The sequence below is a fragment of the Salmo salar genome, chromosome 26 (assembly GCF_965601325.2).
Source record: "Salmo salar chromosome 26, fSalSal1, whole genome shotgun sequence".
NCBI classification, from domain to species: domain Eukaryota; kingdom Metazoa; phylum Chordata; class Actinopteri; order Salmoniformes; family Salmonidae; genus Salmo; species Salmo salar.
Window position 1 is genome coordinate 34,323,136 of NC_138316.1, and position 27,942 is coordinate 34,351,077.

At 48.7% G+C, this 27,942-nt stretch overlaps 1 protein-coding gene across 7 annotated transcripts in view; it reads right to left on the bottom strand.

Annotated features, from left to right (window-relative positions):
- Positions 1–27,942, bottom strand: part of LOC100286620 (dmX-like protein 2) — a 98,845-nt gene that overhangs the window by 57,026 nt on the left and 13,877 nt on the right. For 6 of the 7 annotated variants that reach the window (XM_082969647.1, XM_082969646.1, XM_045708286.2 and 3 more), the window contains exons 2-27: positions 26,847–26,972; positions 25,643–25,714; positions 24,913–24,991; positions 23,982–24,120; positions 20,505–20,571; positions 20,077–20,249; positions 19,655–19,826; positions 18,332–18,512; positions 15,927–16,145; positions 15,441–15,709; positions 15,006–15,272; positions 14,573–14,805; positions 13,946–14,148; positions 13,485–13,606; positions 12,732–12,821; positions 12,157–12,265; positions 11,743–11,862; positions 9,684–9,896; positions 9,102–9,373; positions 8,577–8,749; positions 8,269–8,488; positions 5,561–6,031; positions 4,720–5,049; positions 4,310–4,429; positions 3,915–4,050; positions 2,543–2,653 (exon numbers count right to left, since the gene is read on the bottom strand). In XM_082969647.1, the coding sequence (XP_082825773.1) occupies positions 2,543–2,653; positions 3,915–4,050; positions 4,310–4,429; positions 4,720–5,049; positions 5,561–6,031; positions 8,269–8,488; positions 8,577–8,749; positions 9,102–9,373; positions 9,684–9,896; positions 11,743–11,862; positions 12,157–12,265; positions 12,732–12,821; positions 13,485–13,606; positions 13,946–14,148; positions 14,573–14,805; positions 15,006–15,272; positions 15,441–15,709; positions 15,927–16,145; positions 18,332–18,512; positions 19,655–19,826; positions 20,077–20,249; positions 20,505–20,571; positions 23,982–24,120; positions 24,913–24,991; positions 25,643–25,714; positions 26,847–26,972 (4,687 nt within the window). The remainder of the gene's footprint in view (positions 1–2,542; positions 2,654–3,914; positions 4,051–4,309; positions 4,430–4,719; positions 5,050–5,560; positions 6,032–8,268; positions 8,489–8,576; positions 8,750–9,101; positions 9,374–9,683; positions 9,897–11,742; positions 11,863–12,156; positions 12,266–12,731; positions 12,822–13,484; positions 13,607–13,945; positions 14,149–14,572; positions 14,806–15,005; positions 15,273–15,440; positions 15,710–15,926; positions 16,146–18,331; positions 18,513–19,654; positions 19,827–20,076; positions 20,250–20,504; positions 20,572–23,981; positions 24,121–24,912; positions 24,992–25,642; positions 25,715–26,846; positions 26,973–27,942) is intronic. The other variant, XM_082969643.1, reaches the window with a different exon arrangement.

Below are 27,942 nucleotides of genomic sequence, written 5' to 3' on the forward strand. Positions count from 1 at the left end.
TTGATTGTTGACTGTTGCGTGCTTTAGTAAAACATACAAAAAGGGAGGGAACAGGGCCCAGAGAGAGACAACACATCTGGACCTGGGAGGGAACAGGACCCAGAGAGAGACAACATATCTGGACCTGGGAGAGAACAGGGCCCAGAGAGAGACAACACATCTGGACCTGGGAGGGAACAGGGCCCAGAGAGAGACAACATATCTGGACCTGGGAGGGAACAGGGCCCAGAGAGAGACAACATATCTGGACCTGGGAGGGAACAGGGCCCAGAGAGAGACAACATATCTGGACCTGGGAGGAACAGGGCCCAGAGAGAGACAACATATCTGGACCTGGGAGGAACAGGACCCAGAGAGAGACAACACATCTGGACCTGGGAGGGAACAGGGCCCAGAGAGAGACAACACATCTGGACCTGGGAGGGAACAGGGCCCAGAGAGAGACAACATATCTGGACCTGGGAGGGAACAGGACCCAGAGAGAGACAACACATCTGGACCTGGGAGGGAACAGGGCCCAGAGAGAGACAACATATCTGGACCTGGGAGGGAACAGGGCCCAGAGAGAGACAACATATCTGGACCTGGGAGGAACAGGGCCCAGAGAGAGACAACACATCTGGACCTGGGAGGGAACAGGACCCAGAGAGAGACAACACATCTGGACCTGGGAGGGAACAGGGCCCAGAGAGAGACAACATATCTGGACCTGGGAGGGAACAGGACCCAGAGAGAGACAACACATCTGGACCTGGGAGGGAACAGGGCCCAGAGAGAGACAACATATCTGGACCTGGGAGGGAACAGGACCCAGAGAGAGACAACACATCTGGACCTGGGAGGGAACAGGACCCAGAGAGAGACAACATATCTGGACCTGGGAGGAACAGGGCCCAGAGAGAGACAACATATCTGGACCTGGGAGGAACAGGACCCAGAGAGAGACAACATATCTGGACCTGGGAGGGAACAGGACCCAGAGAGAGACAACATATCTGGACCTGGGAGGAACAGGGCCCAGAGAGAGACAACATATCTGGACCTGGGAGGAACAGGACCCAGAGAGAGACAACATATCTGGAACTGGGAGAGAACAGGGCCCAGAGAGAGACAACATATCTGGACCTGGGAGGAACAGGGCCCAGAGAGAGACAACATATCTGGACCTGGGAGGAACAGGGCCCAGAGAGAGACAACATATCTGGACCTGGGAGGAACAGGACCCAGAGAGAGACAACATATCTGGACCTGGAAGGAACAGGGCCCAGAGAGAGACAACATATCTGGACCTGGGAGGGAACAGGGCCCAGAGAGAGACAACATATCTGGACCTGGAAGGAACAGGACCCAGAGAGAGACAACACATCTGGACCTGGGAGGAACAGGACCCAGAGAGAGACAACACATCTGGACCTGGAAGGAACAGGGCCCAGAGAGAGACAACATATCTGGACCTGGGAGGGAACAGGGCCCAGAGAGAGACAACATATCTGGACCTGGGAGGGAACAGGACCCAGAGAGAGACAACACATCTGGACCTGGAAGGAACAGGGCCCAGAGAGAGACAACATATCTGGACCTGGGAGGGAACAGGGCCCAGAGAGAGACAACATATCTGGACCTGGGAGAGAACAGGGCCCAGAGAGAGACAACATATCTGGACCTGGGAGGAACAGGGCCCAGAGAGAGACAACATATCTGGACCTGGGAGGAACAGGGCCCAGAGAGAGACAACATATCTGGACCTGGGAGGAACAGGGCCCAGAGAGAGACAACATATCTGGACCTGGGAGGAACAGGACCCAGAGAGAGACAACATATCTGGACCTGGGAGGAACAGGACCCAGAGAGAGACAACATATCTGGACCTGGGAGGAACAGGGCCCAGAGAGAGACAACACATCTGGACCTGGGAGGAACAGGGCCCAGAGAGAGACAACATATCTGGACCTGGGAGGAACAGGGCCCAGAGAGAGACAACACATCTGGACCTGGGAGAGAACAGGGCCCAGAGAGAGACAACACATCTGGACCTGGGAGGAACAGGGCCCAGAGAGAGACAACATATCTGGACCTGGGAGAGAACAGGGCCCAGAGAGAGACAACATATCTGGACCTGGGAGGGAACAGGACCCAGAGAGAGACAACATATCTGGACCTGGGAGAGAACAGGGCCCAGAGAGAGACAACACATCTGGACCTGGGAGGAACAGGGCCCAGAGAGAGACAACATATCTGGACCTGGGAGGAACAGGACCCAGAGAGAGACAACATATCTGGACCTGGGAGGAACAGGGCCCAGAGAGAGACAACATATCTGGGCCTGGGAGGAACAGGGCCCAGAGAGAGACAACATATCTGGACCTGGGAGGAACAGGGCCCAGAGAGAGACAACATATCCACTGCAAGTCCTCCTACATATCCAATACCAGATCAATGTCTCAGTATAATGTACCAATAAGACTCTCTACAACCCTCTCCGTCACAGCTCAGAAAGACAGATTGTGAAGCAGGAGTGTGTGTGTGTTTGTGTGTACCATACCTTGGTGCAGCAACTGCATGCGGTACAGTGGGGGTAGAGAGGTGAGGAGACAGGTGTGTAGACGCATGGCTAACAGGTACCTCAACCCACACTCATCCAGGGCCTCACCACCTAGACAGAAACACATTATTAACACATGGGTTAGTGTAGCACATTAACTCACACACACTGATCTGATGGAATCAGATGGTGCCGGTCTTTCCCATTCATTTGGGAGAGAGCAGCTTCCTCCTAAGACTCCACACCAGATGGAGAGGGATCTCTCTGTCCCCTTCTACCCATCCATACTGATGGCTTCGGATTTATAAAGTTGAAATATTGCTAATCATCAGTTATACTAAAAACATGAGGAGTGCCATAGTCTGGTTTCTACACCAGAAGTGAATGGGTATCTGTAGGAGGGATGTATATGGTGGGGTCAAGGAAGGATGGATAGGAGCCAGGGGGTTTTGGGAGGTGCTGAGTAGAGGAGAGGCAATCACATGACTGTAGTCACTGATAATGGTGGAGCTGTGGAGTAGTGAGGAAGGGGGTCAAGGCCAGGTCACCTTAAGGGAGAAGGAACAGTTTGTGGCCTGTATCACTTATCTTTATTACCAGGCAGGAAGTTGTCATGTTTAGAGGGAAGGAGGAGACTCCACCCAAACTGGGGTATATACACTACCACTGGTGGAAATATGTCTTTGTCTTATGCAGCTGTATGGGGTAACTTAGTTTAAGCTTTACTAATCGTCTGTGAGTTTTACTAGGTTCATGTAGAACCTAACAATACAAATGAAACACACCCGATGGAGAGGGATCTCGCCACCCCCCTCTACCCATCCATACAAAGAGATGAAAACACTGATTTAGGAATCAGACCTTTAAATGTCTTCCACTCTATGTGCCTGGTCCTCCTCCCTAAATGCTACCCTATTTCCTATATAGTGCACTACTTGTTCATGGTAGCATGGTAGTTCAATGTGCCCCATAGTCCTGTGTCTTAGTCCATGAACCTTTTAACCTTCTCTCCCTCCCTCTCCCTTCTCAATCTCTCCCTCTCCTTCTTTCTCGCCCTCTCCTTCTCAATCTCTCTCCCTACCCCCTCTCAATCTCTCCCTCTCCTTCTTCCTCTCCCTCTGCTTACTTAACAGAGGAACAACCTGCTAAGGTCTCTTTCTCACTTCCCCCTTAAAGACTAAATAACATCTATACCAGACTGATACAGGAGGTGAAAAGACAAAGATAACTGTCAGTGTGTGTGTTTATATCAACCATTAAGAACACGTAATCAGGGAACAACTCTGACTAGACTAATGACATTATATTTCTATTTGTTTTGCCTAATAGACCATGGTCAGGTAAAGACACCCTCCCTCTCTCTGAGACTGACCTGTGTACTGTTTGTCAGTGGAGCTGCTGACCTCTGAACTGGTGGTAGCTACAGTATCAGCTAGAGCCACCAGAAACATCTGTTCCAACCTGGTCAGACCTGGAAGACTGGAATGCATCAGCTGACTAGATAACACCTGGAGGGAGGGAGGAGGGAGAGAGGGAGGGAGGAGGGAGGGAGAGAGGGAGGGAGGAGGGAGAGAGCGAGGGAAGGATGGAGAGAGGGAGGGAGGAGGGAGAGAGCGAGGGAAGGATGGAGAGAGGGAGACAGATTAGCAGAGACAAATGACTGTATTAATCACAGAGGCGATATATTTACTTGACAAACAATTAAACCAGACAATAACATCTAAACCATCCACAAGCTGGTAAGTAAATAAATGTTGTTGTTGTTACCTGTGCGTGTTCTGGTCCGAAGTAGGTGGGTCCGTACTGAGACAGGTTGATGAATCTAGACTTCTTCTCTACTTTCTCTGTAGCGAAGCTCACAAAGTCATCTGTCGTCACCGCCTGCAACTGAGGGAGGGAGCCATACAACGACTAGATGATTGACTGGTTGATTGATTATTGATTTGGGTATAACAGAGAACAAGATTACATCTGGACCCAGAGGTTAACACATGGAGGGGTCATATGGTTCCAACAAACATTTACTGCATAGCTTGTCTTTAGGTAACAGAATATCAACATTATACAACAGAAAATAAACCAACACGTTTTTGAAGAATCTGTTGAGCATCTACACACTTAGGAACTACGATTCTATGTGTCACTGAAACATCCAGCTCAAACCTGAATCCTCTTACCTGGAACAGGTCTGTGTACTGATCTCCTCCTGTCTTCCTCGCCCCCTCTACCTCGGCCACCTTCCCTCCCTTCGCCCCCTCCTCTCCTCCCTTATAGGAGGTGTCCAGGTCAGCAGAGAGCAGAGCGTAGAGGGGTAGAGGGGGAATGGAGTTGATTTCTGTGTAATCTCGTCCCCCGTCGCGACCGGCCACGATGGTGTCTTTAGCCGTACTGCCGCTCACACTGATTGTCCGGGACAGGTGGCGTCTGGTTCCACCCTCACCTGCCTCCACGTCCCTCACCACAGCCACCTCCCCAGCGATACACTTCACCAGGTGGGACAGGATGGCCTGAAGAAGAAGAATAACCATCTTCCTCATCTTCCTCATCCGTGGCAGAGACATTAATATAGTCATCGACGGCATCATTGCCATCATCATCATAATCACAGTAGTCATGTTGTTGTCATCATCATCATGACATTCTATGACTTCTCAAGAAGCTGTCTGGTCACTTCAATAAATGTATCTTGAGTTGCAAACATTTATAAAGTGGACAGGCAGTTGGACGAACAGCCAGCCAGCCAGCCATGCAAGCCCACCCACCAATCAGACAGACAGCCAACCAGACATTCATCCACCCCACCCATCCACCCAGACAGACAGCCAACCAGACATTCATCCACCCCACCCATCCACCCAGACCCACCAGACAGACCGACAGCCAACCAGACATTCATCCACCCCACCCATCCACCCAGACAGATAGCCAACCAGCCATCTATTCATCCATCCACCAACACACCCAGCCAAACCCAGCCAGACACCCCTCCACCCAGACCAGTCAGTCAGTCAGACCCACCTTGGCGCGGCGGACCTTCCCCAGGTCCATGAGCTCCAGCAGCTGTGTTGGATGGTACTGAGGCAGGGTGGGGGACAGGGAGTGGGCTGCCTCGAATAGACCCCCCTCCTGCAGTCCCGCCGGCGCCTGGAGAGCCTCGTCGATTGCCACGTTGCCCTCAAACACACTCTTGGACCGGGCGCGCCCCTTGAACGCCGACGAGGATCCCCCCGTGGTTGCAGCGGTGTCCGTCTGCCCCCCGCCCCCTCCAATCCCCCCGGCGATGTTATCTTCAGAGGAGAGGCTGTCCCCATCGGCCTCGACGGGCTTGCGGTCCTGGCGCCACTGGGCGTACACGTGCATCTCACAGTCCATCCCCACCACCAGGATGCCGTCCCTCACCCAGGACAGGGACACGGGCAGGGAGGGGGTGCCGTCTACAGAGGAGAGCAGGTCCACAGTGCGCAGCAGGATCCAGCGTGAACGGATACCCTGTTTCACATTAGATTAGGTTAGGTTAGGGATGCAGGGGGGGTAATAATAATGATGATTATAATAATAATAATAATAATAATAATGTTTATTATCCAGACGCTTTATAGTGCAGTCATTAGGCTCTGGTCAAAAGTAGTGCACCAATTAGGGAATAGGGTGCCATTTGGGTAGCCAGAGAGTAGTCTCACCCTAAATTCTCGTTCACTACATGCAGTACTTTAGTCTGAGACTGACAACATTGAAGTTGTTTGTTGTGAGGATGGGCACGAGTGGCTAACCAATCAGAGTATCAAAGCCAATGACACATTTTCAAACCAGTGCTTTACACACTCTGATGGAATACCAATGGGTTTCTGGACCAATCACTGCCCCATTCGGTGACGGGTCAGGCAGGGACTCAGATCCAGACTCATTGTGGAGAAGAAACTAACATCCGTGGGCGTGGCGTTTGGCCTGAAGCAAGGAGTCTGACTAGCCAGGCAACCATTTGGGACGCACACTTGAAAACTTGAATGTCCTCAAAGAGGCAAGTCATTTAGCAGCATAGACAACACATACAGACAGAACCACATGCTAACAAACAGCAGATGTAGCAGCAATACACAGTAGACTAAATGTGTGAAGAATACAAGGTAGTGTAGGTTACGGAAGTACCAGTTTGATGCTGACTTTGGGTTGGGTGTGTGTGTGAGCGTGTACCAGTTTGATGCTGACTTTGGGTTGGGTGTGTGTGTGAGCGTGTACCTGTTTGATGCCGACTTTGGGTTGGGTGTGTGTGTGAGCGTGTACCTGTTTGATGCTGACTTTGTGGTGTGTGTGTGTGAGCGTGTACCAGTTTGATCCTGACTATGGGGGGTGTGTGTGTGTGTGAGCGTGTACCTGTTTGATGCTGACTTTGGGTTGGGTGTGTGTGTGAGAGTGTACCAGTTTGATCCTGACTTTGGGTTGGGTGTGTGTGTGAGCGTGTACCAGTTTGATGCTGACTTTGGGTTGGGTGTGTGTGTGAGCGTGTACCTGTTTGATGCCGACTTTGGGTTGGGTGTGTGTGTGAGCGTGTACCAGTTTGATCCTGACTATGGGTTGGGTGTGTGTGTGTGAGCGTGTACCAGTTTGATCCTGACTATGGGTTGGGTGTGTGTGTGTGTGTGAGCGTGTACCAGTTTGATCCTGACTATGGGTTGGGTGTGTGTGTGTGAGCGTGTACCAGTTTGATCCTGACTATGGGTGTGTGTGTGTGTGTGAGCGTGTACCAGTTTGATCCTGACTATGGGTTGGGTGTGTGTGTGTGAGCGTGTACCAGTTTGATCCTGACTATGGGTTGGGTGTGTGTGTGTGAGCGTGTACCAGTTTGATCCTGACTATGGGTTGGGTGTGTGTGTGTGAGCGTGTACCAGTTTGATCCTGACTATGGGTTGGGTGTGTGTGTGTGAGCGTGTACCAGTTTGATCCTGACTATGGGTTGGGTGTGTGTGTGTGAGCGTGTACCAGTTTGATCCTGACTATGGGTTGGGTGTGTGTGTGTGAGCGTGTACCAGTTTGATCCTGACTATGGTTGGGTGTGGGTGTGTGTGTGAGCGTGTACCAGTTTGATCCTGACTATGGGTTGGGTGTGTGTGTGTGAGCGTGTACCTGTTTGATGCCGACTTTGGGTTGGGTGTGTGTGTGAGCGTGTACCTGTTTGATGCTGACTTTGTGGTGTGTGTGTGTGAGCGTGTACCAGTTTGATCCTGACTTTGGGTTGGGTGTGTGTGTGTGAGCGTATACCAGTTTGATGCTGACTATGGGTTGGGTGTGTGTGTGTGAGCGTGTACCAGTTTGATCCTGACTATGGGTTGGGTGTGTGTGTGTGAGCGTGTACCTGTTTGATGCTGACTTTGGGTTGGGTGTGTGTGTGTGAGCGTGTACCAGTTTGATCCTGACTATGGGTTGGGTGTGTGTGTGAGCGTGTACCAGTTTGATCCTGACTATGGGTTGGGTGTGTGTGTGTGAGCGTGTACCTGTTTGATGCTGACTTTGGGTTGGGTGTGTGTGTGTGAGCGTGTACCAGTTTGATCCTGACTTTGGGTTGGGGTGTGTGTGTGTGTGAGCGTGTACCTGTTTGGTGCTGACTTTGGGTTGGGGTGTGTGTGTGAGCGTGTACCAGTTTGATCCTGACTATGGGTTGGGTGTGTGTGTGTGAGCGTGTACCAGTTTGATCCTGACTTTGGGTTGGGTGTGTGTGTGTGAGCATGTACCTGTTTGATGCTGCCCCCTAGAGGTAGGGTGATGATCGCCACCCCGTCCTTGCTTGCGGTCTGTTCGTTGACCACGCCCGAGATGCGACCGTACATGAGGATATTGGATCCCACCCCCACCGTGAGGATATGAGACCCGTCCTCTTTGGACAGCCAGTCCAGGTGGACGTAGTGTTTGATGTTGGGAGAGTGGTGGTCGCGACTCATGTACAGGTCAGACCTACAGAGAGAGAGGGGGTTAGTCATTTTAGACACATGCACACACTTACAGACACACACACACACACTCACACACACCCCACCAGTACCTGCTGTAGACAAAGAGGTTGGAGTCTACACTGACTCCAGGGTCCAGGGTAGAGGAGGGCCTAGTGAAGTCATCCAGGTGGAGGGTCTGCTCCAACACCCACTCAGACCCCCCCGTAGACTCACACTCAAAGATGGACACGTGCATGGAGAAGTCCCCTGCTGGACCATGGCTCTGGAGAGAGGGAGGGAAGGAGGAAGGTACACACTTCATTAAACAGTCAGGTTAAATGCAAAAATACTAAATGTCTGAGGGAAAATGAACAATGAAGTATTGTACATTTTAGTCATCAGATGTTCTCATCCAAAACCATATCTAGACACAGAACCACAACCACTTCAGGTAAAACCTTCAACAAAATGACTGATAAAGATTAAACTGTATTTTTTTACATTCCTCAGGGCCAGAAATTAAAAGCAATGTGCTTGAATTCAGACAGGTGAACTACACTGCACTTAAACAGAATATGCACTAATCCAATGAGCCATTAACTTGAGTGGAGCGTACAGTAAAAGTCCTCTCCTACCTGTCCCGGGATGTGTCCAGGCCGGGGCTGTTTGAAGGACACAGCCAGTCGTCCAGTGTAGGAACAGGACACGGCTACAGGACGTCCCGGGACACACACAGCACTGTTGTTATCCTCCTCCTCGTTGAGTAGAGCCCAGGGCTCCCAGTGATAGACCCTGCTCTCCCCCTCCACAGAGCAGCGCCAGAACCGGACGCGGGAGTCAGAGCAGGCGGTGACGATCAGGTAGGGGGCCAGACACACAGGGTAGATGGACGACGAACTCAGGTGACCTGGAGAGAGAGGGAGAGAGACGGAGAGAGAGAGAGTATAGAATAACTGTTACAAAAGAATCAGACTAACTCAGATGACTTGAAGACAGAGACATGGAGGACAATGCCATATTAAATTGTTAGGATCCAGTCCCTGACTTGGGAGGCGTTTCAATTTTCTATGATGTGCTGTTGGTTTTAAAACTTTTACTTTGGAATATATTACATTTTGACTGTTTTTACAAATATGTAAAAGTAAAGTTATTAGTCTACCTGTGGAGGGGTGTGGTGTGTGTGTGTGTGTGGTGCGCGCGTGCATATCCATCCGTACCTGCGGAGGGCGTAGCCCTGGTCACCTCCACCCCAACAGGCAGGTCCAGGCGGTGGCTACAGACCAGCTTGGAGCTGAGGATCAGTTTGCTGGCTGACTGCAGGTTAGCTGTGGAGGCTGAGCGGGAGAGAGGGGAGGAGGATGTGTCAGCTGTACTCTGTTGGAATGGGATCGTCAGCTGAGACTGGTACGACCTCTCTGGGACCGGATCATCTGAACACAGAGAGAGACAGAGAGAAAACTTTATTGTTCATATAGTCATCTAAACAAACCGAGAAAAAACGTTATCTTCAACAAAATCCATATACAAACTACACAGGCCTCAATGTGTATACTAATCCACTGTACTACTCCGCTATGCCGCAATCCGCCGTACTACTCCGCTATGCCGCAATCCGCCGTACTACTCCGCTATGCCGCAATCCGCCGTACTACTCCGCTATGCCGCAGTCCGCCGTACTACTCCGCTATGCCGCAATCCGCCGTACTACTCCGCTATGCCGCAGTACTACTCCGCTATGCCGCAGTACTACTCCGCTATGCCGCAGTACTACTCCGCTATGCCGCAGTCCGCCGTACTACTCCGTTATGCCGGAGACCGCCGTACTACTCCGCTATGCCGGAGACCGCCGTACTACTCCGTTATGCCGGAGACCGCCGTACTACTCCGCTATGCCGGGGACCGCCGTACTACTCCGCTATGCCGGGGACCGCCGTACTACTCCGCTATGCCGGGGACCGCCGTACTACTCCGCTATGCCGGAGACCGCCGTACTACTCCGCTATGCCGGGGACCGCCGCACTGTACTATGCTGGGGTCTACTGTACTCTACTATGCTGGGGTCTACTGTACTCTACTATGCTGGGGTCTACTGTACTCTACTATGCTGGGGTCTACTGTACTCTACTATGCTGGGGTCTACTGTACTCTACTATGCTGGGGTCTACTGTACTCTACTATGCTGGGGTCTACTGTACTCTACTATGCTGGGGTCTACTGTACTCTACTATACTGGGGTCTACTGTACTCTACTATGCTGGGGTCTACTGTACTCTACTATGCTGGGGTCTACTGTACTCTACTATGCTGGGGTCTACTGTACTCTACTATGCTGGGGTCTACTGTACTCTACTATGCTGGGGTCTACTGTACTCTACTATGCTGGGGTCTACTGTACTCTACTATGCTGGGGTCTACTGTACTCTACTATGCTGGGGTCTACTGTACTCTACTATGCTGGGGTCTACTGTACTCTACTATACTGGGGCCTTCTGTACTCTACTATACTGGGACCTTCTGTACTCTATTATACTGGGGTCTACTGTACTCTATTATACTGGGGTCTACTGTACTCTATTATACTGGGGTCTACTGTACTCTACTATACTGGGGCCTTCTGTACTCTATTATACTGGGGCCTTCTGTACTCTATTATACTGGGGACTACTGTACATTACTCTATTATACTGGGGCCTACTGTACTCTATTATACTGTACTGTATTATATCACCCACACAGGCCTAGGTTAGGTTGTGGTTAGGTTGGGTCGGGGTTGTGGTTAGGTACTCACCCACACAGGTCTAGGTTAGGTTGGGTTGTGGTTAGGTACTCACCCACACAGGTCTAGGTTAGGTTGGGTTGTGGTTAGGTACTCACCCACACAGGCCTAGGTTCGGTTAGGTTGTGGTTAGGTTGGGTCAGGGTTGTGGTTAGGTTAGGTACTCACCCACACAGGCCTAGGTTAGGTTGGGTTGTGGTTAGGTACTCACCCACACAGGCCTAGGTTAGGTTGTGGTTAGGTTAGGTACTCACCCACACAGGCCTAGGTTAGGTTGGGTTGTGGTTAGGTACTCACCCACCCACACAGGCCTAGGTTAGGTTGGGTTGTGGTTAGGTACTCACCCACACAGGCCTAGGTTAGGTTGTGGTTAGGTTAGGTACTCACCCACACAGGCCTAGGTTAGGTTGTGGTTAGGTTAGGTACTCACCCACACAGGCCTAGGTTAGGTACTCACCCACACAGGCCTAGGTTAGGTTGTGGTTAGGTTAGGTACTCACCCACACAGGCCTGCACGGACTGTAGGTGCAGGTGCCACATCTGCAGCACAGAGTTCATGTTCAGGTCCTTCTCTATGACAACCAGGAAGAACTTCTCAGAGAACGGAGTAGGGTGGTACTCTGGAGAGGAGAGAGAAACACAACAACTTTTTTACAAGTTCTTCAGTTCAGTCATCCACTCATTCATCAATCCATCCATCCATCCATCCATCCGCCTGTCCATCCCATCCTGAGTTGAAGGAAGGTCAGTGTGTAGAGCTCTGGGTCCTCCTGAGGCTAATCATGTCATTCATACATTAAACAATTCATAATTCATCCATCCATCCATTCTTCTGTCCATCCTTTCGCACCCTCAATTCTTCATCCCTCCCTGCCTTTCTCTCTCTCTCCCTCCCTCCCTCCAACCTCCCGTACCCTCGGTAGAAGGGTAGGATGTAGTGTAGAGCTCTGGGTCCTCCTGAGGTGTATACCCCAAAATAAAGTCCTCCTGGAAGACATGAAGGAGCTGGGTGGTCGATCCACACTATAGAGAGAAAGAGAGAACTTCTGTGAGTGTAATGTTTACTGTTCATTTTTATTGTTTATTTCACTTTTGTATATTATCTACTTCACTTGCTTTTTCAATGTTAACATGTGTTTCCCATGCCAATAAAGCCATTTGATTTGAATTGAATTGAGAGAGATAGAGGGTCAGAGGGAGGGAGAAGGAGAGAGATGGACGTATTTCCCTCAGATTACAAAGACCCACAAACAATTGAAAAACAAATTACATTTTGATAAGCTACCATATATATGTAAGGTAAAATACTTCCTCTGTGCACAGAGCACCACCATTTACCTGTGACTAGATTAATGATATAGCATGGTCTCTTGACTTACTGCTTAGATAGAAAGACAGGTGTGGTTAAGGGCCTGTAAGTAAGCATTTCACGGTAAGGTCAACACCTGTTGTATTCGGCACAAGAGACAGTCAGATAGGTATTTCTTACCTGGTTAGTGATGACATCTAGTTCTATGATGCAGCCTGGTCTGGCCGTCGACTGCTGGCTCACTATGTTAAATACCTCTCCTACTAGTTTCTATGGAGAGAGACATAGAGAGAGGGGGGGAGGGAGGGAGGGAGGGAGGGAGGGAGGGAGGGAGGGAGGGGAGGGAGGGAGGGAGGGAGGGAGGGAGGGAGGGAGGGAGGGAGGGAGGGAGGGAGGGAGGGAGGGAGGTTAACAGAGTCTTTAACCAGCTACCTTGAAGCTTTAAAGTTCCAGTCCCTTCAGTCTCAGGATTTCACTGTTAATCTGACTGAGGACATCTGTACGTGTCTGTGAGTCTGTCTCTGTGTTTACTTACTGAGGTCTCAGGATTTCACTGTTAATCTGACTGAGGACATCTGTACGTGTCTGTGAGTCTGTCTCTGTGTTTACTTACTGAGGTCTCAGGATTTCACTGTTAATCTGACTGAGGACATCTGTACGTGTCTGTGAGTCTGTCTCTGTGTTTACTTACGGAGGTCTCAGGATTTCACTGTTAATCTGACTGAGGGCATCTGTACGTGTCTGTGTGTCTGTCTGTCTGTCTCTGTGTTTACTTACTGAGGTCTCAGGATTTCACTGTTAATCTGACTGAGGACATCTGTACGTGTCTGTGTGTCTGTCTCTGTGTTTACTTACTGAGGTCTCAGGATTTCACTGTTAATCTGACTGAGGGCATCTGTACGTGTCTGTGAGTCTGTCTCTGTGTTTACTTACTGAGGTCTCAGGGTCTGACAGTTCGTCCAGTAGTTTCCTGGCGTCCACCACAGCCTGGTAGAGACGCAAGTTGTTACCGTCTGACGCTACGAAGCACGCACTGGAACTGTTACAGTACGTACCTGGAGATAGAGGGGAGAGATGCTGTTTTAAATGTGAGCGCTCTGACTAAGGTTCTGCATGTAGTTACTATATACGCCCAATAAAATTGCAACTTCAACTTGAAGCCCTACAGGTGTCGCCAAACCACCCCTTGACAATCATGGAGTACTTCACCAGTACCTTGTCTGAACATGTGATACACACATGGACAACTGTTATACATTATATACATCCTTCAACAATACACTTCAGAGCACACTAGAAATGGCTTCTGTATTGCAGAGTATGTGTGTGTGTGTGTGTGTGTGTGTGTGTGTGTGTGTGTGTGTGTGTGTGTGTGTGTGTGTGTGTGTGCTAACCTAGCACAGAGCTGGGTACCAGGGTAGGCAGCCATGCTACATTGGAGAAGGCTGATGTGTGTAGGGAGTTGATGCGGGCCAGCTCTGACACCCCTCCAGTGCAGGACAGGGGTCCTATGTGGTCCACCCTCCACAGAATCAGCTCACTGTAGATGGCGTTCGGGTCATGGAAGGTCCTGGTGGCCGCGTTACGCAGCTGCTTCCTGGGGGATCACACACACAGAGTTTGTCACAGTGTGTGGCTCAGTTGGCAGCGCATGGCGCTTACAACACTAGGGTTGTGGGTTCAATTCCCACGGGCGACCAGTACGAAAAAGTATGCATTCACTACTATAAGTCTCTCTGGATAATGAGTTTGTATAAAAAATGTGTTTGTCACACACACGAGATTATATTACACACACACGCTTGCAGGCATGCACACACACACGCACATATACACACACACGTATTTCTGATACACACTCGAGTGAACATTTTGTAAACACACACACACACACACACATTTTCTAGACATTGAGGGTCCTAGAGGGTCCTCATGGCTTCCGCATATGACACACAGACACACACACACACACACACACACACACACCCTCCCCCTCCCTCCCTCCCTCCCTCCCTCCCTACCTGCGCCGTCCTCTGGGGGGAGGTGTGTGTGTGGGTGGCTGGTCGAGGTCGATGCTGCCGGGGGCGGAGGGGGGGGTGAGGAGAGCGTTGTGGTGGGAGGAGGTCAGCAGTAGGGGGAGGACGGTGTGACACGCCTGGTCGTTGAGGTGGAACCGGTGACCGCAGTAACGGAACGTATGAGACACGGTTAGAACGTTGGAGAACGCCGAGCGCTCGGCGAACGTCACCGCCCACTAGAGAGGGAAACGGATTGAAAGGAAAACTTTGAGTCACAAAATGTCTACACACAAGTCTTACTTTATATGGTTGTAGTTTGTCTTTTAAGCATGAATGTAAGGACCTCAATACTCTTATGAGCCCTGGTCAAAATTAGTGCACTACATAGGGAATAGGTGGGTTTGGGACACAGTCACAGTCTGCCACTCCCTCTCACCTGATTGAGAGACCCGTCCACATGTTTGGACACCATCATGACAGCGGGGCCGATGCCTGGAGCTTGGCCCAGAGAGAGGCTGAGGGCTGAGGAACCCAGCCCAGCAGAGGCAGAACGGGGCAAACGGCGGGCCCTTCTCCCCTGCTCCTCCCCGGCGTTGGAGATATCCACGTTGGAGAAGGAGCAGGCGTACATCAGAATGTTCTTACTCAGGGAGTTGGCGTCGCCTGTAGGGAACGCCACCGGGATACGGGACGAGAACGACACCTGGAGAAAAAGGGATGGAGAGAGGGAGGGGAGAGAGAGAATAGTCCAATTGGAGCAGAATTCTGCTTCCTCTTGTGTGGGATAATGCTGGTAGGTGTGTGTCCATGTACAATATGTGTTTCTCTTCATGTCCGTGCGTGTGTTGATTCATGTGCAGTCTCCTCTTACCTGCACCTGTCTGAAGATCCCCTGGATGTACTCGTCCAGGTATTTGACGTGCCAGACCAGGAAGGACCCGTCGGTGGGGTGGATGGTAAACAGCATGTCAGGACTCTTATTCCACTCCAGAGTTAACGCCTCCATCTTCCTCTCCAGCAACATGGAGGGCAGGGGCACCGAGCTACTGGAGCCTGGGGACGACGCCTTGGTACTGCCCTCACCACCCTCACCCTCCTCACCATGCTCTGATGAACCCTTCTCTGACATCTCATCTAGGTCTGGAGAGAGAGAAGGAGGGTGGGAGTTAGACACGGACAGAGTATGATATGTCAGTGTGTATAGAATACCTTGGAACAGACTGATATTACCCAGATGTATTTCACAACTCTACAACGGTTTTGTACTGGGTCAGCTACTCAGAACTAGTTTATATATATATATATATATCTCACAACAACAGCATGTAGATCTGAGGGTTTCTGAAACAGAGCGTACCAAAGTCAAACTTAATGGGGGAGCCGTTCTGGTCGAGGGCGTCGTCGGTGGCTTGGTCCAGCTGCTGTTCTGAGAGCTTGCGGAGCTGCAGCATAAACAGGTCCATGGAGGTGGTGAAGGACAGGTCCTTGTTGTTGAGCCAGTGGACCACAAACCCTCCTCCTCCACTCCCGTCCTCCGGGGTAAACACGGCAGACTCCGCTAGCACCGCTGGGATGTCTGGGGGATAGAGAGAGAAAAGGGGCGGGTACAGGATATTACTGCATGTGGGAGGAACATCGGCACAAGCTAAGGCTGATGTTGCTAGTTCAGTGTGTGTGTCTGAGGCGGAGAGATTGTGTGTGCAGCTGTATGTATATGTATGTCTGAGGCAGTGTGTGTGTGTGTGTGTGTGTGTGTGTGTGTGTGTGTGTGTGTGTGTGTGTGTGTGTGTGTGTGTGTGTGTGTGTGCAGCTGTATGTATATGTATGTCTGAGGCAGTGTGTGTGTGCAGCTGTATGTATATGTATGTCTGAGGCAGTGTGTGTATGTCTGAGGCAGTGTGTGTGTGTGTGTGTGTGTGTGTGTGTGTGTGTGTGTGATGTGTGATGTGTGTGCAGCTGTATGTCTGATGCAGTGTGTGTGTGTGTGTGTGTAGCTGTATGTATATGTATGTCTGAGGCAGTGTGTGTGTGTGTGTGTGTGTGTGTGTGTGTGTGGCTGTATGTATATGTATGTCTGATGCTGTGTGTGTGTGTGTGTGGCTGTATGTATATGTATGTCTGATGCTGTGTGTATGTTCAGCTGTATGTACTGTTGAAGTCGGAAGTTTACATACACCTTAGCCAAATACATTTAAACTCAGTTTTCACAATTCCTGACATTTAACCCTAGTAAACATTCCCTGTCTTAGGTCAGTTAGGATCACAACTTTATTTTAAGAATGTGAAATGTCAGAATAACAGTAGAGAGAATTAATTATTTCAGCTTTTATTTCTTTCATCACATTCCCAGTGGGTCAGAAGTTCACATACACTCAATTAGTATTGGTAGCATTGCCTTTAAATTGGTTAACTTGGGTCAAACGTTTTGGGTAGCCTTCCACAAGCTTCCCACAATAAGTTGGATGAAATTTGGCCCATTCCTCCTGACAGAGCTGGTGTAACTGAGTCAGGTTTGTAGGCCTCCTTGCTCCCAAACACGTTTTCAGTTCTGCCACAAATGTTCAATAGGATTGAGGTCAGGGCTTTGTGATGGCCACTCCAATACCTTGACTTTGTTGTCCTTAAGCCATTTTGCCACAACTTTGGAAGTATGCTTGGGGTCGTTGTCCATTTGGAAGACCCATTTGCGACCAAGCTTTAACTTCCTGACTGATGTCTTGAGATGTTGCTTCAATATATCCACATCATTTTCCTCCCTCATGATGCCATCTAGTTTGTGAAGTGCACCAGTCCTTCCTGCAGCAAAGCACCCCCACAACATGATGCTGCCACCCCCATGCTTCACGGTTGGGATGGTGTTCTTCGGCTTGCAAGCCTCCCCCTTTTTCCTCCTAACATAACGATGGTCATTATGGCCAAACAGTTCTATTTTTGTTTCATCAGACCAGAGGACATTTCTCCAAAAAGTACAACCTTTGTCCCCATGGGCAGCTGCAAACCGTAGTCTGGCTTTTTTATGGCGGGTTTTGGAGCAGTGGCTTCTTCCTCATCGTCACAAGGTCCTTTGCTGTTGTTCTGGGATTGATTTGCACTTTTTGCACCAAAGTACGTTCATCTCTAGGAGACAGAACGCGTCTCCTTCCTGACCGCTATGACGACTGCGTAGTCCCATGGTGTTTATATTTACGTACTATTGTTTATACAGATGAACGTGGTACCTTCAGGTGTTTGGAAATTGCTCCAATAATGAACCAGACTTGTGGAGGTCTACAATTTTTTTCTGAGGTCTTGGCTGATTTCTTTTGATTTTCCCATGATGTCAAGCAAAGAGGCACTGAGATTGAAGGTAGACCTTGAAATACATCCACAGGTAGACCTCCAATTGACTCAAATTATGTCAATTAGCCTATCAGAAGCTTCTAAAGCCATGACATCATTTTCTGGAATTTTCCAAGCTGTTTAAAGGCACAGTCAACTTAGTGTATGTAAACGTCTGACCTACTGGAATTGTCATACTGTGAATTCTAAGTGAAATAATCTGTCTGTAAACAATTGTTGGAAAAATTATTTGTGTCATGCACAAAGTAGATGTCCTGACCGACTTGCCAAAACTATAGTTTGTTAAACAAGAAATTTGTGGAATGGTTGAAAAACGAGTTTTAATGACTCCAACCTAAGTGTATGTAAACTTCCCACTTCAACTGTATATGTATGTCTGATGCAGTGTGTGATGTGTGTGTGATGTGTGTGTGTGCTACGTACCCGTGGCAGGGTTGATGCTGGCAGAGATGTGGAAGTGACAGAGAGCGTTAGCGTGGTGAGAGATGTGGCGGTGTGTGTGTGTCTCGTGGGTCCCCATCTGAGACGGCAGCAGCTCAGTGTGAGACACCAGGGCAGACGACCTCCGACGACCACGACGTAGGTGCTTCAGGTGGCTCATCGACTGACCAATGAGAGGACAGGACAGGCACGGGGAGGACCAATGACAGGGCAGGGGGTGGGACAGGAAGAGAGAAGAGAAGCATCATGTTATTGAAGCCCTTCATACTGTTAGGTTCTAAACAGAGTACAAACTCAAACGAATCACTAGGAAAATCTCAAAAGAAGTTTATTCTGCCACTGGGTCAAACAGCTGCAAAGACAAAGACATGTTTACCAAGCCCATATATTTATACCCTCCTACTAGGAGGAGTCAACTCCTTGACATCTAGACAGCCAATCCATATCTGTTGCAAGTCAGGAACTTAATTGGTTCCTCTTATTGTTGTAGTCATTGTGTGTAATAGGACTGTTCCTTGTCACATCATCTGACCTCGGTCAAATTCCTCACTCCTCCACGGCTGTCCTACCTTATCAGTGACTGAAACCAGACTGTTACCCTTTGCCTCCCTCCATAGGATCCATGAGATTTAACAATAACATGTTAGACAGAATTTACATTTCCTGCCTCCCCCTCTTGTCTCACTCAGTAACTTTCCATACACCTAGTTCTTATCCACCTTCCACTGACCCCAACATATACATTCATTATACATATACATTCACTATACACATAAAGTAAGTTCTCGTATGCTAACATGAATAAGTATATTTCAAGCTAGAATCCAACAATATCAATCTGTTCTACATCTCTGTGCCTTTTTAAAATGACTAACTAATAAAGTGTACATTCAAAATGACTGACTAATAAAGTGTACATTCAAAATGACTAACTAATAAAGTGTACATTCAAAATGACTAACTAATAAAGTGTACATTCAAAATGACTAACTAATAAAGTGTACATTCAAAATGACTAAGTAATAAAGTGTACATTCAAAATGACTAACTAATAAAGTGTACATTCAAAATGACAACTACAACGTTTGTATGAAGAATACATTTTGTGTGTGTGTGTGTGTGTGTGTGTGTGTGTGTGTGTGTGTGTGTGTGTGTGTGTGTGTGTGCGTGAGTTTGCGTGTGTGTGTGTGTGTGTGTGTGTGTGTGTGTGCGTGAGTTTGCGTGTGTGTTTGCGTGTGAGTTTGCGTGTGAGTTTGCGCGTGTGTGTGTGTGTGTGTGTGTGTGCCTGTACTGTGTTGTCTCTACCTCCAGGGCGTGTTGAATCTTGTCCTTGCCCCCCAGGCCTGGCAGGCTGGAACTGTATGTGTTGTCAGTGATCTGACCACCCAGGATACTGTCCTCTGGCAGGACCGTCTCAGACCACAACCTACACACACCGTCCTCACATGACGTCAACAACACATTACACACACTACCCCTGGAGAGCAAAGAGGGAGGGGGGAGCAAGAGGGAGGGGTGGGTGGAAGAGAGAGAGAGACACAAAACATCATTTTATATTGGTGATTGACAGTTTAGTACAGCCCAAATCTTTCCATTAGTATGGAATCTATACAACAGGTTAGAATATACAATCAGCTTGACTTATTTTTTTCCCCCCCATTTAAAATGTGTGTCCGCGTGCATTTGTGTGTTTGGTCCTTTGTGTGTGTGTGTGTGTGTGTTCTGACTTGGGCATGTATTTGCTGGTCTTCCTCCAGGACAGGCCGGTGACAGAGCGGGGGTGGGCCAGGTATATGAAGGAGAAGTGGACCTGAGGGCCTTTCTTATCTGGGAGGTCTGGGAGCACCACAGCAGAGCGCCACCCAGTGGTGGGGTACCACACCTTCAACAGACAGTCATCCTGGACAGAGAAACACACAGGTGAGACAGACACACACACACAATGGTTAGTGCAGTACCAAGCACAATGGCTACACTTGATCCTGAATAAGCTATCACAAAGTCTAGATGCCACATTACTATGTGTTTATTACTCTACAGGTGTTACAGGAGAATCAACATGAGAAGTAGAAAACATTTATGACATGATTGGGATATTGACAGTATATGGAAACAAGATATGGCCTGTAAAATGTCAGCTTTCGAGTGAGTGTACCTTGCCGGCTGTTGCAAAGTATTCCCCATCAGGAGACCACTTGGTGATGTGAACAGACATTGCAGTCCTGGAGAGAGAGACAGAGAGAAATAGACAGAGAGAAATAGACAGAGAGAGAGAGAAATAGAGATAGAGAGAGAAATAGAGACAGAGAGAGAAATAGAGATAGAGAGAGAGATAGACAGAGAGAGAGAAATAGAGACAGAGAGATAGACAGAGAGATAGACAGAGAGATAGACAGAGAGATAGACAGAGAGATAGACAGAGAGATAGACAGAGAGATAGACAGAGAGATAGACAGAGAGATAGACAGAGAGAAATAGAGATAGAGAGAGAAATAGAGATAGAGAGAGAAATAGAGATAGACAGAGAGATAGACAGAGAGAGAAATAGAGATAGAGAGAGAAATAGCGATAGAGAGAGAAATAGAGATAGACAGAGAGATAGACAGAGAGATAGACAGAGAGATAGACAGAGAAATAGACAGAGAAATAGAGATAGAGAGAGAAATAGAGATAGAGAGAGAAATAGCGATAGAGAGAGAAATAGCGATAGAGAGAGAAATAGAGATAGACAGAGAGATAGACAGAGAGATAGACAGAGAGATAGACAGAGAGATAGAGATAGAGAGAGAAATAGAGATAGACAGAGAGATAGACAGAGAGATAGAGAGCGACAGTTCAGCTGCTTTCACTTCTCTATGGGAACTCAGTAAAACAGCAAACACCACTCACTTCTTCCACAACATCATGTTTACAGTCTTTACTTCAAAAAGGTGCTTCCCCATTTTACACTTTTTCAATACATGACTTGATTTTAATACTGAAAGTTTGTTTATGTACAATTCCATAGTTTTGTGTTTTATTGATGGTGGTGGAAAATGCTGTCTCAGGCGCCGCTCCAGAATCTCCCATAAGTGTTCAATTGGGTTGAGATCTGGAGACTGAGACGGCCATGGCATATGGTTTATATCGTTGTCAAGCTGGTCAAACCATTCAGTGACCAAACCATTCAGTGACCAAACCATTCAGTGACCAAACCATTCAGTGACCAAACCATTCAGTGACCAAACCATTCAGTGACCAAACCATTCAGTGACCAAACCATTCAGTGACCAAACCATTCAGTGACCAAACCATTCAGTGACCAAACCTTTCAGTGACCAAACCATTCAGTGACAACTCGTGCTCTGTGGATGGGGGCATTGTCATCCTATGGGGACATAGCCATGGTAGCCAAAATAATGTTTTGCTCAGCATTTTTACACATGACCCTAAGCATGATGGGCTGTTAATTGCTTAATTAACTCAGGAACCACACCTGTGTGGAAGCACCTGCTTTCAATTGACTTTGTATCCCTCATTTACTCAGGTGTTTGTTTTATTTTGACAGTTACCTGGACATTTGAATGACAATGAGACCGAGTTAAAAGGATAAAGACAGTGAGACAGTTGTAGATCCCTTGGAGAGGAGTACAGAGAACACAAATACCAATCACAGACTAGGAACTCTGACTGCGTGCTTTCAGTAGACTGACTGACTGACTGACTGACTAACATTACGTGTTGGGAAACGCTTTCACACTCTCACTTCCCCATTCCAGGACAGTCACACACCAACATGCTGAGTCAGTATCAGCTGCTTATCGCTGTTTATGTGTCAAACATCTCCCTGTTTTAAAGTAGCCTCAGTAAAACGACATTGCCACGCGCAGTCACTGCAGAAATGTACCCATTATGCCGTTTACTTTCTGCATCTACATCATTTCGCTGAGTCTACCTTTAAGCTGCAATATGTAACTTTTTGGATAAGTCCACTAAATTAACATAGAAATATGAGTTATAGATATGTAATTCTCATTGAAAGCAAGTCTAAGAAATGGTAGATCTGTTCTATATGCGCTATATGCTTCCTGTCCTTAACTTTTGTTTTTGCGTATTTTAGTTTCGGTTCTGTACACCAGCTTCAAACAGCTGAAAATAGAATATCTTTGGTTATGGAAAATATATTTCACAGCTGTTTAGATGGTACAATGACTCTACACTATACTTGCTTTTTTTTGTCACAAACTGAATTTAGGCAAACTATTCGAATTTTAGCGACCAGGAAATGGCGGAGTGATTTCTGCATTTACCCACTATGCCGTTTACGTTCTGCATCTAAGTCATATTGCTGACTACCTTTAAAGAGCTGTAACGGTCTACAGACCTGATGTGTCAACTACGTCATATTGCTGACTACCTTTAAAGAGCTGTAACGGTCTACAGGCCTGATGTGTCAACTACGTCATATTGCTGACTACCGTTAAGAGCTGTAACGGTCTACAGACCTGATGTGTCAACTACGTCATATTGCTGACTACCTTTAAAGAGCTGTAACGGTCTACAGGCCTGATGTGTCAACTACGTCATATTGCTGACTACCTTTAAAGAGCTGTAACGGTCTACAGGCCTGATGTGTCAACTACGTCATATTGCTGACTACCTTTAAAGAGCTGTAACGGTCTACAGGCCTGATGTGTCAACTACGTCATATTGCTGACTACCTTTAAAGAGCTGTAACGGTCTACAGGCCTGATGTGTCAACTACGTCATATTGCTGACTACCTTTAAAGAGCTGTAACGGTCTACAGGCCTGATGTGTCAACTACGTCATATTGCTGACTACCTTTAAAGAGCTGTAACGGTCTACAGGCCTGATGTGTCAATTACGTCATATTGCCGACTACCTTTAAAGAGCTGTAACGGTCTACAGACATGATGTGTCAACTACGTCATATTGCTGACTACCTTTAAAGAGCTGTAACGGTCTACAGCCTGATGTGTCAACTACGTCATATTGCTGACTACCGTTAAAGAGCTGTAACGGTCTACAGGCCTGATGTGTCAACTACGTCATATTGCTGACTACCTTTAAAGAGCTGTAACGGTCTACAGGCCTAATGTGTCAACTACGTCATATTGCTGACTACCTTTATAGAGCTGTAACGGTCTACAGACCTGATGTGTCAACTACGTCATATTGCTGACTACCTTTAAAGAGCTGTAACGGTCTACAGGCCTGATGTGTCAACTACGTCATATTGCTGACTACCTTTAAAGAGCTGTAACGGTCTACAGACCTGATGTGTCAACTACGTCATATTGCTGACTACCTTAAAGAGCTGTAACGGTCTACAGGCCTGATGTGTCAACTACGTCATATTGCTGACTACCTTTAAAGAGCTGTAACGGTCTACAGGCCTGATGTGTCAACTACGTCATATTGCTGACTACCTTTAAAGAGCTGTAACGGTCTACAGGCCTGATGTGTCAACTACGTCATATTGCTGACTACCTTTAAAGAGCTGTAACGGTCTACAGGCCTGATGTGTCAACTACGTCATATTGCTGACTACCTTTAAAGAGCTGTAACGGTCTACAGGCCTGATGTCTACTAAACACTTGAAAAGCACCACACTCAGCTCCTGTCACTCACATGCACTGCCAGACACACTTCCAGTCGTTGAGGGCAGGTTTGTCATCGGTCATGGGTCCATCCTCCTCCTCTATCAGTGTGTGTGCTGACGGAGGGGCCCACAGCTGCAGGCGCTCTGTAGCTGCCAGAATACGCTTCCCTACAGGACACATACACATGGTTAAATGGCTACATGGTTACCTGTTCCCTGCACATTCACTACAGGACACATACACATGGTTAAATGGCTACATGGTTACCTGTTCCTGCACATTCCCTACAGGGACACATACACATGGTTAAATGGCTACATGGTTACCTGTTTCCCTGCACATTCCCTACAGGACACATACACATGGTTAAATGGCTACATGGTTACCTGTTCCCTGCACATTCCCTACAGGACACATACACATGGTTAAATGGCTACATGGTTACCTGTTCCCTGCACATTCACTACAGGACACATACACATGGTTAAATGGCTACATGGTTACCTGTTCCCTGCACATTCCCTACAGGACACATACACATGGTTAAATGGCTACATGGTTACCTGTTCCCTGCACATTCCCTACAGGACACATACACATGGTTAAATGGCTACATGGTTACCTGTTCCCTGCACATTCACTACAGGACACATACACATGGTTAAATGGCTACATGGTTACCTGTTCCCTGCACATTCACTTGGTACCGGTAACCCCTGTATATGGCCTTCTCATTATTATTTATTTTGACTTTATTTTGTAAATATTTTCTTTACTCTTATTTTTCTGTAAACTGCATTGTTGGTTAAGGACTTGCAAGTAAGAATTTCACTGTAAGGTCTACACCTGTTGTATTCGGCGCATGTGACAAATAAAATTTGAGGATATATGTCACAGTTACAAACAGATACTAACTGTACACGCAGACACTCACACAACAGTTAGTTAGGAGGCGTTACCTTGTGGGTCCCAGCCCAGGTTATAGGTGATAGCATTAAGGAAGAACTGTCCTGTCTTTTGCCACTGGTAGTTAAGCTGCTGTTAATGGCAGAGACAGAAAGAGGTGTAGGGAGAGGGACACAGGAGGAGACAATATAGAGTGGAAAGAGAGAATGAGGGGCGAGAGAGAGAGGGACGAGAGAGAGGGGCGAGAGAGAGGGGCGAGAGAGAGGGGCGAGAGAGAGAGAGAGAGGGGGGGAGGCGAGAGAGAGAGAGGTGTGAGAGAGCGAGGGGAGAGAGAGAGAGAGAGGGGTGAGAGAGAGAGAGGAGAGAGAGAGAGAGGGGAGAGAGAGAGAGGGGAGAGAGAGAGGGGCGAGAGAGAGAGAGGGAGAGAGATAGTTATTCAACACATGCACAGACATGCAGCTATAATAAGCTACATGCTCAGGCTCCAGCCTCTGTTAATACAGTCATTTACAGCCACACACAACTCACAACTTGAACAGAATATTCAGGGCTGATAAAATCACACAGCAGAACAGTAATGAAGCAGTTAAAACACAGTGGAACTCTCAATGCAGCATTACACACACACACACACACACACACACACACACACACACACACTAGGCATGCTCTCTCTCACACACACACACACACACACACACACACACACACTAGGCATGCTCTCCTCTCTCACATACACAAGGCAGTTTATTCAGCATAAAATGTCAATGCCTCTCTGCTTACCTTGTGGCGTTTGTTTGGGTTGGTAGCGAATGGTTCAAAGATACACACTGTGTTCCCATAGGACGCTGCAATCTAAACAAACAGATTAACGTTCAATATCCCAACATGAATCAGTAGTTTTACACACCAGGGGTTATGGTGCAGTCATTCCCAAAGGAGAGGAGGAGGAGAGGAGGGAGGAGGAGAGGAGAGGAGAGGAGGAGAGGAGGGAGGGGAGGAGGGGGAGAGGAGGAGGGAGGAGAGGAGGAGGGAGGGGAGGAGGGAGGGGAGGAGGGGGGAGAGGGAGGGAGGAGAGGAGGGAGGAGAGGAGGAAGGATGAGGGGAGGGGGAGAGGAGGGGAGAGGAGGAGGGATGAGGGGAGGGGGAGAGGAGAGGAGGGGGAGAGGAGAGGAGGGGGAGAGGAAGAGGGAGGGGAGAGGAAGAGGGAGGGGAGGAGGGAGGAGAGGAGGAGAGGAGGGAGGAGAGGAGGGGGGAGGAGAGGAGAGGAGGGGGAGAGGAGAGGAGGGGGAGAGGAGAGGAGGGGGAGAGGAGAGGAGGGGGAGAGGAGAGGAGGGGGAGAGGAGGGGGAGAGGAGGAGGGAGGGGAGGAGGGAGGAGAGGAGGGAGGAGAGGAGGAGGGAGAGGAGGGGGAGAGGAGGAGGGAGAGGAGGGGGGAGAGGAGAGGAGGAGGGATGAGGGGAGGGGGAGAGGAGGAGGGATGAGGGGAGGGGGAGAGGAGAGGGAGAGGAAGAGGGAGGGGAGGGGAGGAGGGGGAGAGGAGGGAGGAGAGGAGGGAGGAGAGGAGGAGAGGAGGGAGAGAGGAGAGGAGAGGAGGGGGAGAGGAGAGGAGGGGGAGAGGAGGAGGAGGGGAGGAGGGAGGAGAGGAGGAGAGGAGGGATGAGGGGGGAGAGGAGGGAGAAGAGGAGGGGGAGAGGAGGAGGGAGAGGAGGGGGGAGAGGAGGGGGGAGAGGGAGGAGGGGAGATGGAGGGGGGAGAGGGAGGGGGGGAGGGGAGAGGGAGGAGGGGAGAGGGAGGAGAGGAGGAGAGAGGGGGGAGGAGAGGAGGGAGGGAGGAGAGGAGGAGGGAGGAGGGAGGAGAGGAGGAGGAGACAGAAGAGAGCAAGGAGAAGAACAGAACTGCATTTGTCATCACAACATTACTGTAACTACTAGTGTGTGTGTGTGTGTGTGTGTGTGTGTGTGTGTGTGTGTGTGTGTGTGTCTTACCCTGCCCAGCTGGTGGGAGCACTCGACACAGCCCACCTGGATGTTGCCATTTTGAGCTCCAGGGATGATCTGAACACACTCAAAATCACTGGCCAAGATCACTATATCACAGCCTGAACCATAGGCCTGGGAGAGGGGAGACACACACACAGAGACAATTCAGTCAATCCAACATCAAACCAGGTGTCTGCAGTGATGCCTCTACCACTGAGATACAGTGCCTTAGACCGCTGCACCACTTGGGAGCAATGACCAGTAGAGCTGAAAGGACAGCACAAACAGATCTGGGACCAGGCTACATATACAGCCCACTCCTCCTGATAGGTAAATATACCTACTGAGACTGTCTGGTGAACTGCACTGTAGTCAAACAGATCTGGGACCAGGCTACATATACAGTCCACTCCTCCTGATAGGTAAATATACCTACTGAGACTGTCTGGTGAACTGCACTGTAGTCAAACAGATCTGGGACCAGGCTACATATACAGTCCACTCCTCCTGATAGGTAAATATACCTACTGAGACTGTCTGGTGAACTGCACTGTAGTCAAACAGATCTGGGACCAGGCTACATATACAGTCCACTCCTCCTGATAGGTAAATATACCTACTGAGACTGTCTGGTGAACTGCACTGTAGTCCAACAGAGAGAGAGACAGAGAGGCTACAGTACAGCAGCTGTACCTCCATCACATCACTCTCTACACCATGCTTAGAAAAGTGTGTCTCCCCAAATGGCACCCTATTCCCTATATAGTGCACTACTTTTGACCAGGGTCTATAGGGATGCAAGGGAATAGGGTGCCATTTGAGACGCATCCTAAGTCTCCATGTTTTATTCAGGCTAGTGGTTAGGTAATGATGAGTTCTCTTAGAACAGGTCCCATGTTTCCAGGTCTAACACAGTCTAGTCAGCTGCTGGTGTTCTGGTTCCATGGAAAGATGCAGCGTTGTTCACGTGAAAAGAGAGGTGTGTTGAGAAACATTTCAGAGGATGTGAGACCTGAGAGGTGTTTACAACACTGTGACTCTGGAACGAAGAGGCTGAAGAGAGAGGGGAGGAGAGAGGAGGGAGAGAGAGGTTGTAGACAGA